This window comes from Leopardus geoffroyi, chromosome A2 (assembly GCF_018350155.1).
Source record: "Leopardus geoffroyi isolate Oge1 chromosome A2, O.geoffroyi_Oge1_pat1.0, whole genome shotgun sequence".
Lineage (NCBI taxonomy): Eukaryota > Metazoa > Chordata > Mammalia > Carnivora > Felidae > Leopardus > Leopardus geoffroyi.
The window spans coordinates 29,746,352-29,762,860 of record NC_059331.1 but is presented as its reverse complement, the minus strand read 5'-3'; the positions used below and the strand labels follow the sequence as shown (position 1 = coordinate 29,762,860).

The window sequence follows — 16,509 nt, the reverse complement described above, 5'->3', positions numbered from 1 at the left end:
AAGGAAAGTTGAAATCTATTCATGCTATTCTTGTGCAAAAAGAGCTCTCATCCACGAGATGTGGGGAAGGGACCATCGTGGCTGAAGGGGGAAAATGAGAGAAAATCAAAAGTAATATAATTATGAACCAGTAAAAGGCTCATGTGCACAATATTTTATAGGACGGGTATATAATGGCAGTGAAACAAAGCCAGAGTCCATTATAAACATAATAATAAACTCCAGGGTAAGCATTAAGAACTGAAATGTCACACCTAAGGTCATGAGACACTTCAGTGTCAGACACATTTGAGGGGTGACAGGGCAGGCCCTGTTTTGCTGCCTTGTTATTAAACAAAAGTGATGGAATATTAAATTCCCAGTAGCCTGGAGCATCCAAAGTTTTACTTACTGAACCATGGCTACAAAAATAAAATCCGAGAATAGCTAGCTAACTACATGGACATGTCCCTCCTGTAGCTACAGATAGTTTTGCATGAAGACAATAACAGAAAGGCCTTCTACAGAAAGAAACAAATTAAACCATAATTACCAAAGAAAACTGTCTGTTGGGATTAATAATGACACCTCACCCCACCATTTAAAAAACCTCTATTCACATGCACTGTGCCTTATGTGGTGTTGGAATAGAAACTTTCTGGATTATGTAATTCATTAGTTGTTGTGGCCTTGAGGTAAACGTCAGGGCTATAATAGCCAGTAGCCAAATGCAGCTGTCCCACCAGAAATGTGGCCAGGCCCATATGTTAAAATGATAATAATTTGGATATATTGGGTCGAATAAAATATAATATTACAATGAGTTTCTTTTTCCATTTTTTAATATGGCTGCTAGAAAATTTTAATTAATGTATGTGGCTTGTGTTTTATTTCTACTGGACAACGTTGCCCCAGAGCCTTGGTGATTATTTAACAATAGCAACAAAAAACCCACCTACTATGTCCCGCAGTGCCAGGCACTAGTCTAGGCGTTCCACTCAGATTCCATCATGTAATCTTTATAATGGCTCCATGAAGTAGGTATGTTATTATCATCCCCATTTTACAGATGAAAACTGTGGCACAGAGTAAGCTGTTGAGTAGCTCAGTAATTTGGCTGAAAAATGGAGCCAGGAATGAAACCCAGGGAGTTTGGCTTGAAATGGAACACAGTCTTTTTTATTTTTTTAAGTTTATTTACTTATTTTGAGACAGAGAGAGAGAGAGAGAGAGAGAGTCCCCAAGCAGGCTCAGCCATGTCAGCATGGAGCCCAATGTGGGGCCTGAACTCATGAACTGTAAGATCATGACCTGAACCGAAATCAAGAATTGGATGCTTAACTGACTGAGCCACCCAGGTGCCCCAGAACATGGTCTTGTTTCAAAAAAGTTTCTCTGCTCTTTATGACAGAGATAACATTGGTTAAAAAAAAAAAAGGTATGCAAATAAGCCTTTTCTATCCACTCCAGCTTATTGTTAGAAAAGAAAAATCAAACATCCAAAAGCAAACAAACTAGACATCTTCCTGTTTATTGATTGCTTTTTTGACAGAACCTCTAAGAAGCACTTAAACAAAATTCACGCCAGGGAAAATTATAGGTAGTATCGTATTTTAAACTACTGGAAACAAATAGTCCTGGGAAAGGGAAGGTTGGGATAGTTTCCAATGGCCAAAGCACCGTCATTTGGGAGCCACTGTTCTAGAATAAAACACATCCTAGTATACTGAACTCAAATGATCATGTTCTCTGAATGATCACAAGCATAACACAGGCACCATCTCAATGTGCTAGTCCTGTTCCTTTGAACTCTTACACCAGCACTCAAGAGTGCCACCATTTTGTTTGGGTGACAAAGTCATGGCACGATGCGTGCCTATTACTTACAGTAGATGTTCAGTGGAACCAAACACCTAAGCCATGCTGACTGCTGGCCAACCAAACCAACGTGTGATTCCATTAGCAACATTGAATTGAGATCTAGATTATCACACAGGCCAGAGTCAGAGCTCAATGGCTACAGGGCTGGTTTGAATATCCAAGGAGGCTCACAAAAGAGGCAAAATAAGCAGTTGTTCATACCCAGAAGGCTTCAAAGAATCCACATCATACAAGTGCTAACCATTGCGTTTTATGGCGAACACACTCTCGTCTCCATCACCCACAGGCACTCACGCTGCGTAAGACAGGAGAGAACAGGAAACAGTCTTTGGAGAAAGGGAAGGAAGAGGAACTAGGAATGTTTTCCTTCTGACAGAAGCAGACATGGGATTCTGTCTACTTGGTCTTCCGCACTGGCTGTCTGCCTTTCTGCAACGAACATTCTGTGCTAGCTTCCGAAAGAATGTTGGCAGGGTCAGGGTGGGAAGGTCTGAAGCGATAATACTTGGATGGCTAATGGTTTCCTTTCCAAGGGCTGACACCGCCGTGACCTCCAAGCAGTGCGCCAGAAAGGATTCTGTTTGGCCACATGAAAATGAGCTGTTTTCCTCCCTTGGGGGAGAGAGAGAGAGAGACAGAAAGGGAAGGAGAGGAACAGATGAAGCTGTGTCTGATAAAAGGATTATCTAAGGGCGGTTTCTAGTAAAGAAACTGGGAAGCCAATACGATTAATTTATTTCTTCACTATTTCCTTGAAAAAACACTACCTACAGAAAAGTCACATATTGGAAGTCACAGAGCAAAACTCTTTCACTGCTTCTTCTCTCTGAGGGTCTCAGTGGCAGGCAGTGAAGAGCAAACAGCTGTTAACCAAACACTTTCTAAGACCCCCAGTCACCGGATGTCAAAATGCTTCTCACTGACAGCACTTGACAAGACACCCAAGCCTACACCTCCGCCTTTTGTTTGGACCCATGAGATATCAGAAATTCTAATAAAAGCCAGTACTAAACAATTACTACTCTTTGCCTCTTCCCTTCACAGTGTCCTACAAAAAAAAGTAACCAGACTTGCATGTCTTAACCTTGTTCTCTCAAGCCCTTGTATCTTTGAAAACAAAAGCTTCTATCTTAAGGGACAAAAAAAAGGATCCCTTTTCAAAATGCCCTGCCCCAACCCAGGGGAGATAAAAATTTGGATTACGATTTTACTTTATTCTAATAAAACAATGCTGACTTCAACATGAAGAAGAAAACTCATTTCCTAATTCATTGTCTTCTTAGGGCTGGAAATCCTGTCCGGCAACCAAATTTCTAGTACTTCTTTGTTCATCAGAGAAGAAGTAAGAGAAAACAAAATTCTCAAAGTACAACGTCAACAGCAGTGAAGCCAAATAAGTCTGTGTGGCCTGACTGTAACGTGTGTCTCCTGCACATAGTTCCTTCTAAACGTGCTCCATTTACCCCCAGAGGGACAACACTTAAAGCTTTAGAATGCTACCTGGTACCTTTGATGATTTACTTCAGGATGGACACGGGACCCAAGGCCAGCCAATGTGTTGGCCAGCCAACATCTATTCAGATTCATCTTCTCAAATACTTGAAGTAGGACCCACAGTATTGTTAGCTGGTAGCTGGCATTTGAGTCGAAAGGTAAATAGGTATGAGAGTAACCATATTTGGCCAAGTAATCAAAAGAAAACAAACTGGGAGAGAGAAGGGATGAGAATCTTGTGGAAGTACAGAATCACAGAGCTGTGGCAGAAACTCCAAGACTTAAGACCCTGTGTGGCCCCTGAAAGACAGAATGTGCTTCATCTTCTAGTTACGGTCCTGGTTATGACAGCTCTGTCTCAGGATGCCTCGACTACTGTTTCTTTAAAATACCCCCTTATGTGAGCTACCTTAAGTGGGTTTCTATTTCTTAAATCCAAAACAGACCTGACCACGACACCATCCAACCCTATTTTCCCCGGTCTCTATTCTGTACTCTCTGCCCTTATTAGGAAAATCTTTGGACTATTCCCCATGGCAGCCAGGTCCACAATCTTGTTCTCTGTATTCAGTTTTACCATTGATATTATCACATAATTCCAGAACCTCCCCTTGCCCACTACAACATTCCTTAGTCCCAGCTGTCACGCTCTGGGAAGACATTTCTGTGAGCAGCTCTAGTAAGAACCTTCCATTTTTAGACCATCCAGGTTAATGGCTCAAATCCCTTTTCTTACAAATCCTACCCATTGTTGTTGGTGCTCGTTTCTGAAATTATGGAGAAGAAACATAATCTACTTCAGTGCATGCTGTATTTCGACGTCTCATATATATCCCCTCTAAGAATTTTCTTCTATCTATTATCCTTCATGAGGTGATTCCAAGGTTCCCTGTCCCTTCTCACTCCCACCTGCCTGGTGGCTCCTATTCCTCTGACATGGCCCCCAAACCCATCTCCATTTCACCAGTTTCTAAATGCATCCCACAGTGAAATCAGCCCAGGTCACACTGGGAGAGAAGCGGTCAGTGTCGTCACCAACTGAGTTTTGGAATCAGACAAACCTGGGCTTGGTTTCTGGCTTCAACATTCATTAGCCATGAATTCTTGGGCATGTTACCCAATCCCTCCAGGCCACAATGTCCTTATGTATACATCTTAGCCCAAGAGCCGTCTCTCAACTGTGTTTGCCCACTAAGTTGGCTATGACTAAAGTGTTTGCACACAGAAAGAGTTCAATCGATGATATTTATTCTTTCACTTCATTGTGTATACAATCCCCCTCTTTTCTGAACTTTGGGTACGTTTAATGGGTCAGAGCATGGTCTCTGGGGTCAGACACCATGGTTTAGTCACTGGCTGTGTGGCCTTCGGCAAGTTAGTTCACTTCTGTGTCTCTCTATTAAATGGGGGTACAAAAGGGTACTTACGCGTAGGACTGTTGTTCATGAGGATTAAATGGGTCAACACATATAAAGAGCTTAGAAGAGTTTCTGGCACAAGCTGTCATCATCATAGAGGGTAGCTATTCTCTCCTCAAGATCGATACTTACATAATACCCGATTTCATAGCTGCAGCTCTGCTCAGCCAGTTAATTTGCGGCTGAGAGGCCATGTTTCATAGTTTACAATTCTTGGTTTCAAAAATATGTTTGTTGGAAAGAATGAGGGAATCAACGGGGAGCAGAGGATCAAAATTAAAAAAAAATCCTTACTGGTGTTCTGTAACAATGTTAGACAGTTGAGTCAACATAAACAAACAAGTAAACACAGAGGCCCCATTTGGGGCTGAATATCTACCTGATGGTAAGAGATGGGGACAGGCTTCCGGAAGACTATCCACTCCACAATTTCACTACATGGTGGGGTGGTCAGAGAACCTGTATACCGGTAATAGCTGCCCAGGGATGCAGGCAGGAGGTCCCGGAGGACGAAAGGATCCAGAAAGGTCTCCTTCTCTGTTTGGAGGAAGAGGGAAAAGAAAGGCACAATGGTAAGTTGTGTTATGCTGCAGACACACAGTCAAACCCTCGGCATGCTGGTGCCACATCACAAGCCTTATGTTTGTTTACATCCTGAGAAGCACTAGCATTTGGTGGTGGGAGGGCCACAGAAAACAAAGCAGGGTTTCCCAGGGTGTGTTCTGAGACACCACAGTGCACTGTATTTCATGAAAAACACGCTCCATGATGAGCAACGCAGGGCAATCTGCAGTCCCTCCCTCTTCCCCCAGGAAAGAGCCACAACACTAGCACAGTGAAGTCTCTGAGAAGTCCTGCAGAAAGCAAACGGACTTGATTTTATGTAACCCACCCCTTCCCAGTCTTGCTTCACCACTGAACCCTTCCCCATCTGATACTTAAGAACTAAAAGTCAGTGGAATGAACTCTGGGACGCCCAGGAGAAACTCAGCATGAAAAGAAAACTATAAGCCAACGGCAATGCTCAATTCCAAAGTTGGTTACATCTCATTATAGTTTCACCCAGTGCCTATCCAAATCAAAGTGAAATCTAACCAACAAACAACCCTGAGGTGAATGGGTTGTATGATGGCCCTGAAAATAGGCTCCTTCTTCTTACAAAAGCAGAGGGGTCTTTCCGTAAGTAGGAGAAATGATATTTTCAGTTGGACCTAAAAATATTATCTCACGATAACTCTATGAGAAAAACAAGGTGTGGAAGGGAATAGTGCCTGCCGAGATCACATAGCTCCTAAGTGGCAAAACTGGGATACGAACCCAGGTACGTTGACACCAAAACTTGGACTGACTCAGCTAAAGATGAAGATGAAGTTAACTATGTGAATATTGAAGGGTGGGGGCAAAACAGAAGAAAAGTATTTGTGGCTGTGCAAACAGCACGTGCAAAGGTCCGGAGGCAGTAAGAAACAGTGCAACAGGGATGAGGGCACGGTGTTATAGTTCTCCCAATCAGGCACAGTAGATCATCCAGCCTCTTTCCCAAATCAGAGAAGGCTCTACTCTCTTCCTGGGTCTCCAAAGGTTTAGCCCTGAATTTAAGTCTGGGATTCCTTTCTTATACCTTTTAGGGATATAATAAGGCTATCATAGTCCTGTTAGTGGTTTGTCTTAGCTCCCTGATGGCCTTCACCATGGGCCCAAGGACATTCCTGGGGGCACCTGAGGGCCCCAGGTTACTTTCTGGACACATCTGTGCCCACAGGAATATTCTTTCCAGGCTCCCACCCCTCTTTCTTCTTCTTTTATGCAGAACAATCAGTACAGGTATTTGGGCAACTGTGTATCCATAGACTCGAGAGATCTCTGTAACTGGGGGATAATGCAAAACCCCAACAGAAATCAACCGTTCAAAGGAAATTTTTTTTTTTTTTTTTGCCGGGTGGCTCAGTCAGTTCAGCGTCCGACTTCAGCTCAGGTCATGATCTCACGGTTCATGGGTTCGAGCCCCACACTGGGCTATGTGCTGACAGCTCGCAGCCTGGAGCCTGCTTTGGATTCTGTGTCTCCCTCTCTTTCTGACCCTCCCCCACTCATGCTCTATCTCTCTCTCTCTCAAAAACAAACATTAAAAAAACTAAAAAAATTTTTTCTTTAATGTTTACTTGTTTTTGAGAGAGAGAGAGAGCGAGAAAGAGGGAGCGAGTGCACAAGTAGGAGAGGGACAGACAGAGAGGGAGACACAGAATCTGAAACAGGCTCCAGGCTCTGAGCTGTCAGCACACAGCCCAACACAGGGCTCGAACCCACGAATCATGTGATCATGACCTGAGCCAAAGTGGGACCTAGATGCCCCAAACGACTCTTTTAAAATAATTAAAATGGCAATTTCCTTTTGGTAGAGATTAACTGAATAACACTCCACACTTATTTAACTTTTACTGTATGCCAGGCACTATTCCAAATATTTACATGTTGTAAACACTTAAGCAGTACTCACTGTATGTGTCAGGTCTTTTTCTTAGAACTTTACAATGATTAATTTATTTAATTCTTAATATAGCCCCACGAAGTAGTCCTACTATTCCCAATTTACAGAGCTGGAATGCACAGCCAGGTAGTTGGGTTTAGAGCCCAGGCTTTTATTATTCTTTTTTATTCTTTCATTTTATTTTATTTTATTTTATTTTATTTTATTTTATGAGAGACCACAAGTGGGGGAGAGGGGCAGAGGGAGAGAGAGAAAAAGAGAGAGAAAGAGAGAGACAGAGACAGAGACTTAATCAGGCTTCATGCTCATCGCAGAGCCCAACGCAGGGCTGTCTCCCGACCCTGAGACCATGACCTGAGCTGCAATCAAGAATCTCTCAAGTGACTGAGTCAGCCAGATGCCCTAGGCTTCCATTGTTCTTAAACCATCACTATATGCTTTTAATTTACAGCACTCTGTGTATGTGCTTTTAATAATCCAACTTTACAGATGTGGAAATCAAGGCACACAGAGTTTAAATAACCAAGCCCAAGGTCACTAGTGAATGCAGAAACAGAAGCACTTATTCATGAGACTCAGAAAACTTGGCCGATTCTCATACAGGTTTTCAATTCCATTTTTTTAACAGAAAAATTAAATATTAACTAATAGAGGCAAAAGTCTTCAAATTATAGGGTTCTATAACCAAAATGACAAAAGCGGTTTCTGTTTGGACAAAAGGCCGGAAATCACCGAATTGCTCCTCCGCCCGCTGGCAAGTGTGGGTTTTAATTTCAACCTGGTTACCAGCAGCCTAATGATGGGGTAAATGTCTGCAAGCGAGCTTGGCTGGGACCGGGTTGGCTGGGAGCAGGAAACATGTTGGCCTTTGCTTGCCGCCTCTGTGCCTCCTGGGCTGTGTAAATAGACAACACGAGGCCCCAAGCAAGACAGGGGGCATAGGGCCTGACATCACAAGCCACAACATCACCATCTTCATTGTAGGTGAACTTGGCATCACACCACAGCCCACCGAGCTGCCTTAGGATCAAGGGCTCCAGACTGAACGACCAGAAAATCTTTCGAGTTTTCCCCTAGGAGCCTGATCCAATATGTGGGCTGCAGTTCAGCATGCTGCGGGCAGACAGGTAGAGACGAGAAAATCCCTCCACACTCGCACACCCACAGGGGTGAAGCCCCACCTATAGCATCCAGTCCAGGAACAGGTGGTGGCTTTAAGGAACATGAAAAGATAGAGCAGAAACACCTGCCCCGCCAACCTGAGGTGGCCGGATTTCACAAGGGCACACTGTTTCAGCGGGACGGGGACTCTGAAATATACACAAGTTCCTGTACGGGCTTATGAATTCGGCAGGGACTGATGGAAACTGCAGGTGTAACCATTGCTATAAGTGCAAAAGGGCTTTTTTTTTTTTTTTTTTTTTTTTTGTCCTTGACCAAACCCAAGGGCTTCAGAGGCAGGTTCTAGCATTAACTGATGAGCAGGTGCCATCAAATGGGTGGCAGGGCAGGTAGACATGGTGACAGGGTCAGAGAAGCAGCTTTGCTGCGTGTTGACTACGCCACAGTCACCACCACTGGGTCAGATTCTGAGACCTGGAAGGGGCTTAGACCACCCTAGTTCAGAGGCTTTGGGAGTCAAGGAACCCTTTATTCAAACAAAATCTCACATGGGAAGCAGCCAACTCAACAAGTTCAAGTGCAGCCCCTGTGGTTAACGTTGAGCTGGGAACCCAGGGACACCTTGGAAACCATCAATTTAGTCCAATTCTTTAATTTTACGGCTGGGGAAATAGAAGACCAGAGGGATGGTCAAACACTTGAGAACACAGAAATTCAGATGGGATCCTTTCTTCAAAGAAACTGCTCAGGATCTGGGACAGTAAGCCTAGGAGTAGGAGCTGAAAACCAAAATCCAACCACTGCCCTCTTCAGCCCCTCATGTCTCCGTCCCTAAGGAGTTGGGGAGGAGAGAAGATTCCCAGCCCGTAGGGTTCAAATCTCAACTCCCTGACCTGTAAGCTGTGTGATCTTAGTTACTAAAGCTTCCCGGGCTGTTGTGAGCTTAGAACATAGTAAGCATCTCATAAATGACAGATATCATTCTTATTCTAATTCTTAATACTTATATTATTATTATTACTTTTTTAAACTACCAAGGCCTGGCCACCTACACCTTACATAGCTATGTACTTGCTTTAATGCTTGCACGTCTTTTTTTTTTTTTTTAACCTTGATTACTAGTGCCTTAAAGGTGCATCACGTCTGACATATGGCCCATCAACCTGGGCAACACAGGTTAGAATTTTCTTTGCCAAAGCTCTAGTAAGAGCTTTGGAACCAACGGATATTTAATAGCTGTGTGACTTTAGGGAAAGGTCTTAAGCTCTCTGAGCTACTTCCCTTATCTGTAAAATGGGAATTCTGAGAGTATTTACTCTTTGGGATTGTTGTGACAATTAAGCAAGCTCATAAATATAAGGGGCTTAGCACGGCGCCTTGGGAGCCCTGATGTATCAAGGCAAGCACTTGGCTGAGAGCAGACCAGCTCATTTTGTGTTTTAAGCCAGGGATTGGCAAATGTTTTCTGTAAAGTGCCAGATAGTAAATATTTTAGGTTTTGCAGGCCAAGAGGCAAAATCAAAGATGTCACACACACAAGTACTTATATTAACAAACACATTTCCACCACCTTATTTTTTTTTTTTTGCACAACCTTATTAATGATATTCAAAACACTAATAACAGAACAATTTTAAATCAATACATCTATTATAAGAAGAATGAATTGTTTTGTGGGGGATAACATTTCACTTAAGAGTTTGAATGTAAAAACCATTCTTAGGTCAAGGGCCATACAATGATAGTCAGTGAAATGGATTTTGCCATCAGGCCACATTCTTCTCTACCCTTACGTTGATGGGGGTAGGAGGGCAAGTGTTAGAAAGTCACCCTGATAACCAGGGCTACAACTTGGGGGGAGCAGAACTTTACATGTTCAAGTGTCTCTACCATTAATGATCATTTCTTTGGTGAACAGACATTCCAGAATTAACTCTTGAGTTGTTGTCTTTCCTCCTTGAGTTTCCTAGTTAACACCGAACATTAATTTTTACTGATCTTCCTGAACATTCCATTTCCTGCTCAGCCCCATAGGGAATGTTCCACTGACAAATGGGGTGCTCATAATGCTCCGTTGTAAGTTAGAAATAATTTTAGAGATGGTGGCACTCTCTTTCTCACACTGCCCACAAAGCCTACATAAGCCACAATGTACGTAACTGGCTGGACCCAAGACAGGGAATTCCTAAGTACAGCCACAGAGAAGGAAGGAAGGATGTACTTTTCAGGTGAAAACATAAACTCTCCCAATATCTGCAAAATGGGATTTTAACAGTGTCAAGCGCTTAAGTAGGTTAGATGAATAAATGAGTATTAAGTGAAGTAACATTAGTTAAGGGCTGAGGAGGTTGTCTGGCACAGCATAAGTACCTATTTAAGTACTTGTTACCTGACTCTTGTTATCAAAGGGCAGTTTGACTCCAAACCCATCCTGATTAGGGCATGCTGCCTCCAACTCTGATCCAAATTAGTAATTTGAATTCAAAACATTCCTTTCCCAGCCACTTACCTAGTTGAGAAAAATATTTGAAACACTATTTATACCACCATTCATTCCATTAAACCATAATAAGAAGGTTCTGTGCATTACTAGATAAAAGAATTGAAAGGGAATGAATCTCATATTCCACTTTCAAGGATCCCAGTGCTGTATGCAGACAATATTATATTTTAATAATTAATTGTTCATCAAAGAAAAAGATGAAGAACAGGGATGCTAAATTCAAAGTTATTCAAATTGCAAAAATGAATAATGTATGACTTTTATATTAAATACACACTGTATTAAGTAGTCTACATTTCACCCAACTCTGTCTTTCATTTTTAAGCATTTTGCACGACAATATGAATAATCAGTTAGGGGAGGTTTATTTAGAAAAAGAAATACCTTATTTGAATGCAAACGGAGTATATCCGAAGATGATTAAATTTTTCTTATCAATTAGAAAATTTTGTATGAGGGCTTTAAAGTCATGGTCAACCATTAAACCCAGCGCAGCCCAGTTATCCTTTTCAACACTAAATTAGAACTGGCTCGATTCTGTTCAATTTCTTATTTCTGATAGCAGTGCCAGGAGGCAATCTTTAATTAAAGAAAATTTGAAAGATTCAAACATGCATAATTGGATTAAAAATGTGATCATTAAAACATTAGATGATAATCATCTGATTGATTGCATTTTTCAGTGTGTTAATAACCTAATATTTTCAGTGCTTTGGTTATATAGGAAGGAAGAAATCCCTTTAGAAGGTACGATGAACAATCAAAATACAGATGAGGCCTATACAGTAACCAGGAATTATGGAATGAGACTGAAACACAAACAAGCAGACATACCCCAAGGAACACAGTGTCACATGGGGCAGAATGTGGCGGACCCTAAGGGAGGGATATCTGTGCCACTCTTCAAATGATCAGTCAATCAATTTTAGGGAAGTGTGTAAGATAAACAAATCAAAGAGAGCCCAAGCTTCTGTCTTTAGCCCAATGACTGCTGAGTTTCTTCAGGATTTCCCAAAACTTTTTGTAAGGAAAAGCTATTATGTTTCCCTTAACCGCTTAAAGTCACTGGGGTAGGACTGGTCTTCTGCTTCCTGCTGGGAAGCGTAGGGAGAGTGACATTGGAAAACACTGGGTCACAGGTCACTCTACATGGGGGAAGGAGATTTATGACACTGCTGCTCAGAGTTAATGTTCATGCACATCACCTGGGGAGCTTGTTAAAATGTAGATTCTGATCCGGTAAGTCTGGGTTTGAGCGGAGAATCTGCGTTTTTCACAATACTGAGTTTATTAGAGTAGTCAGTTTCTGTAAGGACTGTATTAATGGGCCCCCACAGTGTCCGAAGCATCATTCACTGCTACTTTCTGACTGGTAGGTACAGCCACACATGATCACATTACCCAGGGCCTTTGCACTGGCTCTTTGCTCTGAAACATTTCCTCACTGCTCTATTCATGGCTAATTTTAGAGCAAATGCCTTTCAGCTGCTAATAACTTAGTCCTATTTGAATGACATTTCTCAGTGAGGTCTTCCCTGAGTACTATTTTGAAAATGACAATTTTCAGGGCAGGCTCATGAAGGAAGCATTTGATTAAAAACCTGAAGGCAGAAATGAGCCATGCAGCAACCTAGAGAGAACATTCCAGGCAGAGAGAAAAGTGCAAAGGGATTCTTCCTGCTGTGTGGCTGGGGTGAAGTGAACAAGAGGGAAGACAGAAGGAAAAGTTCAAGAGCCCCAAATTTGATAGGCTCTAGGAGGAAAAAGATCAGCTGTTGGTTAAAGTACAATCTGGAATTAGGCTAAAAATTGTGAAGATGCCATTGATGACTCTATGAGTCTAGAAACATGAGTCTATGAGTCTAGAAACCCAGAGTCTGATCCTGGGTTAAGTCTGGATCAGCCATGAATGGGCTGTATGATTTGAGAATGGCTTTCGTGTGACAAGCTGGTGACCAAAGGGCCTGTTGACCACAGGAATGGAAAATGGAGGTCATGATAGAAATAAAGAGCCTGAGGGATGGCATCTAGATGCCCTCATGGAAGTCAGAAAGCACTGGATTATAATTAAGATGGTGGCAGAGGCCTCCTAGAAGGAGCTGAGGAATTAATTTTATGATCTAAATACAAGCAATGATACCTGCTCTGTATAAATGGATGTTGGCTATTAGGTAGGTCATCTCCCCGACATCAGCAAGGAGGAAGGAATGGGAAAGGTGGAGCAATGGAAATGCGCCTGGCCCGTAAGAGGCTTCATGATAGATGATTTTAGGGAACAAGCCTAAAGTTACAACGAGGGGATCCTGGGGAAGTCCCCCAAGAATCACAAAGAACTGAGGGATTCCAAAGAGTTACAGAGGACGTTGGTTCCATTTCATTTGACAAATGAGGACAATGAGGTCCAAAGGGGGACAGTGACTGAACCACGACCACACAGTGAAGTAGAAGTGAATCTGGGTCTCGGATGCCCAGCGCCAGGCTCTTTCTTATCCTATTCTGGGTCCCTGGGCTCTGAGTTCCTGCCTTGCCCTGATGTAAAAATGATGGGAGGAAATCTCACTGAAGAATGAAGAACTTGGCTTTTATAAACATAAATCTAACCCTGACACTGCCCAGGTCAAATCTTCCAGTGATTTCTCACTTCAATTAGAATAAAATCCAAACTGCTTACCGTGGCCACGAGGCCCTATATGATCTATCTACCTCCGCAGCCCTTCACCTCTGCGCTCACCTTTGCTGACAACCCACCCGTCTCACCTTGCTGTTCCTCGCCCACCTTGCTCGAATGCTCCTCCCCAGCGTCACTCCATATGGGGGATTTCTTTTCACCCTGAGTCCTGCAAGGTGAAATGTTATCTCCTCAGAGCCTACCCCAGACACCCCATCTTGGTATGTTCCTACTGCATTCACCGTATCACACCTAGTTCATTTTCTTCCCACTCTGCTTTTACTTGTTTACTGTCTGTCTTCCCCAAGAGACTGATTGCTCCACAAGGGCGAACACCTTGCCTTTCCCGTCCACCCCATATACCCAATAACTAAAACACTGCCTGGAACATAGCAGGTGCCTAATAGTTATGTGAAAAGAGAATGAAGGAACAAACAAGCATGGTAGTTGGGATATCTTAAATAACCACTGCATCCTAGATATTGTGTCTCTTTCATATCTAAGTCACTGACAATTATAAGACACATTATTATTTCAAGGCAACATGCTGCTAATTAAACAATGACATGACATCATGTGTAAGATGCATCCTGACTTTAGAGTTGTTAAAATATGAAGAAATGGAAAAAAAAAAAAAAACAACAAAACCTGTAACTATGTGTGAGGATGGATATTAACCAGACTTGGTGTGGTGATCACAATGTACACATACATTAAATCATTAGACTGTGTACCTGAAACTGATATAATGTCAGGACACAAATATATGACCAAAAATATATGAAGAAATGAGAGTCACACAGTTGATGACATTAGGATATTGATATAACATTTTCAACAAGATTCACATGAAAGGACTCCATCGTCTTTATGAGCCTACTAGAAGCCGGGTCGGGGCCTATTTTATGTGACCACAGTATAGAGTGCTCATGGGGCCAGGCAGCAGCATTGACTCCCATCTGTTTATCCTGACTAGGTTCTCTAGCCTCAGTTTACCCTTCAATGACCTGAACCCCTGGACTGCATTCCACAGTGTAGGATGTTCTATAGATCACCTCTTCTTACCAGAGCACATTTATATGTATGACCTCAGGGTCAGTCACTGCTGTAGATGTTCTCTAAATGAGGCTTCACAACTCCGTGAAGTAGGTATCATCATCCTGATGAGGGCTGATAATCTGCCCAAGGTCATGGCTGTACAGACCTCGGTCTCATTACAGTCTGTGTAATGGCTTAATAGTGGTCTCTTCTCTTTAGCAGGCTGGAGGCTCCATTATGGCCAGACTGTGGCTCCCAACTATACCCTCAGTACATAACACAGTGCCTTAAAGAGTAGGTCATTTATACATGGCTGAAAAAAAATTTTTTGATCAAACTAAATCACGAAGTAACTCTAAGTCAAAAGTGGCCTAGGGGCCAGATCTAACCTAGCACCTGTTTTTGTAAATGAAGTTTTATTGGAACATAGTCATGGCCATTTGTATACAAACTGTCTATGCCCGCTTCCAGGTTACAACTAAACAACCGAGTTGTTGCAGCAGAGAACATATGGCCAGCAATGCCTAAAATCTTTGCTACCAATCCCTTTACAGAGAGAGTTTGCTGATCCCTGTGCCTGTATGAAGAGTAGTAGGATATTTAAAAGGGGGGGCAACAAGCAATCGCATTTGAGAATGAATGGGGCAACCTACACAAGGCTGTAGAGGTGTGACTGTTACTTCTGCTTCTTAGACATTCTCCACCAGTGGGCATTCAACTCTCCACCAGAGAATGTAATTCTCTGCCCACTGGCCTTTCCTACAGGCTCATGACCATAACATGAAGAGCTGGTGTTATTCCAAGTTCTAAGCAAAGGCTGCTTGACTGGGAAAGAGCCCACCTGATTAATCGGATTCTTGAATTCAAGCACCCAAAGACCCACTCCAAGGGCATGGAACAGCCACTCCATCCTGGTTCAAAGACATCTAGGCTCCTTGAGTTTACTGGTCCTGTCAGTTGGCCGAACGTGGCATTTTGATTTAAGGGTTGGCATTTGAGTAAAACGTATGTTGACATGAGTATTTCCAAAGAAACACAAAAAGCAGAATCTTGTCAACAATTAAGGAAATGAACAGGATATTTAAATTATAGAGTCATACAGTGACAAAAACCCAGTACTCTCACTGAACAGGTCCACTGCTCGCCTCTCTCCCCTACCCAGTGGTTGTAACTGACCGGGTATGTACATTGTTTTAGCATCCTTCTGATACTCAATCAAACCTAATTCACAGAGGAGAAAGTGAGGCTTACAAGAATGAAGTGATTTTGACAAAAATCCGGAAGTTAATCAATGATGGAAATAGGAACTGGCCGAGCAGAGCTGGCAAGAGAATGTATTTTAGGATCTAATAAAACTGGGATCAAATTACTGTTCCACTCCATGAGCTGGGACAAATCAGCCGAGGTCTCTGAACCTCAGTTGACCCATCTGTAGCACAAGATTAAGAATTTTACCTCAATGCGCTGTTGGGTAGGATTCATTAGGATTATACGTGCAGAACATCTGGGCAGGGTTAGGCCCACACCCAGGCATTACCAGATGAGAGGATCTTCTTCGTTTCCCACACTTTCTGATTCCTTGCCCATGACCCCTTCCCCTGATCTCAAAGGGACTCGCTACCCCAATCACTTTGTGACCATTTTCTTCCCCATGTGGTTTTATTTTGTGTGACTCAACTCACTCCAGCAACATACATTCTATTTCAACACCCAGGTAGTGACGGAAGCAGCACTCAGGGATCCGCAATCATATCCCGTCACCTCCATACTCACATCAACTAATAACAACAGCAATGGGAATGGTGATGGGGAAGGGGGCAGTGACAGCAGCTGAGGTTGACACTGACCGTGTGCTAGGCACAGCAGGTACAAGAAGTCACTGACTCCTCGGGACAAACCAGTAAGGTTGGCATTATTA

General features: G+C 42.7%; 1 protein-coding gene across 6 annotated transcripts in view; it reads right to left on the bottom strand.

Moving 5' to 3' along the window:
• PTPRG (protein tyrosine phosphatase receptor type G) overlaps positions 1-16,509 on the bottom strand; it is a 719,983-nt gene that overhangs the window by 143,326 nt on the left and 560,148 nt on the right. For all 6 annotated transcript variants that reach the window (XM_045496941.1, XM_045496940.1, XM_045496944.1 and 3 more), the window contains one exon: positions 5,152-5,309. In XM_045496941.1, the coding sequence (XP_045352897.1) occupies positions 5,152-5,309 (158 nt within the window). The remainder of the gene's footprint in view (positions 1-5,151; positions 5,310-16,509) is intronic.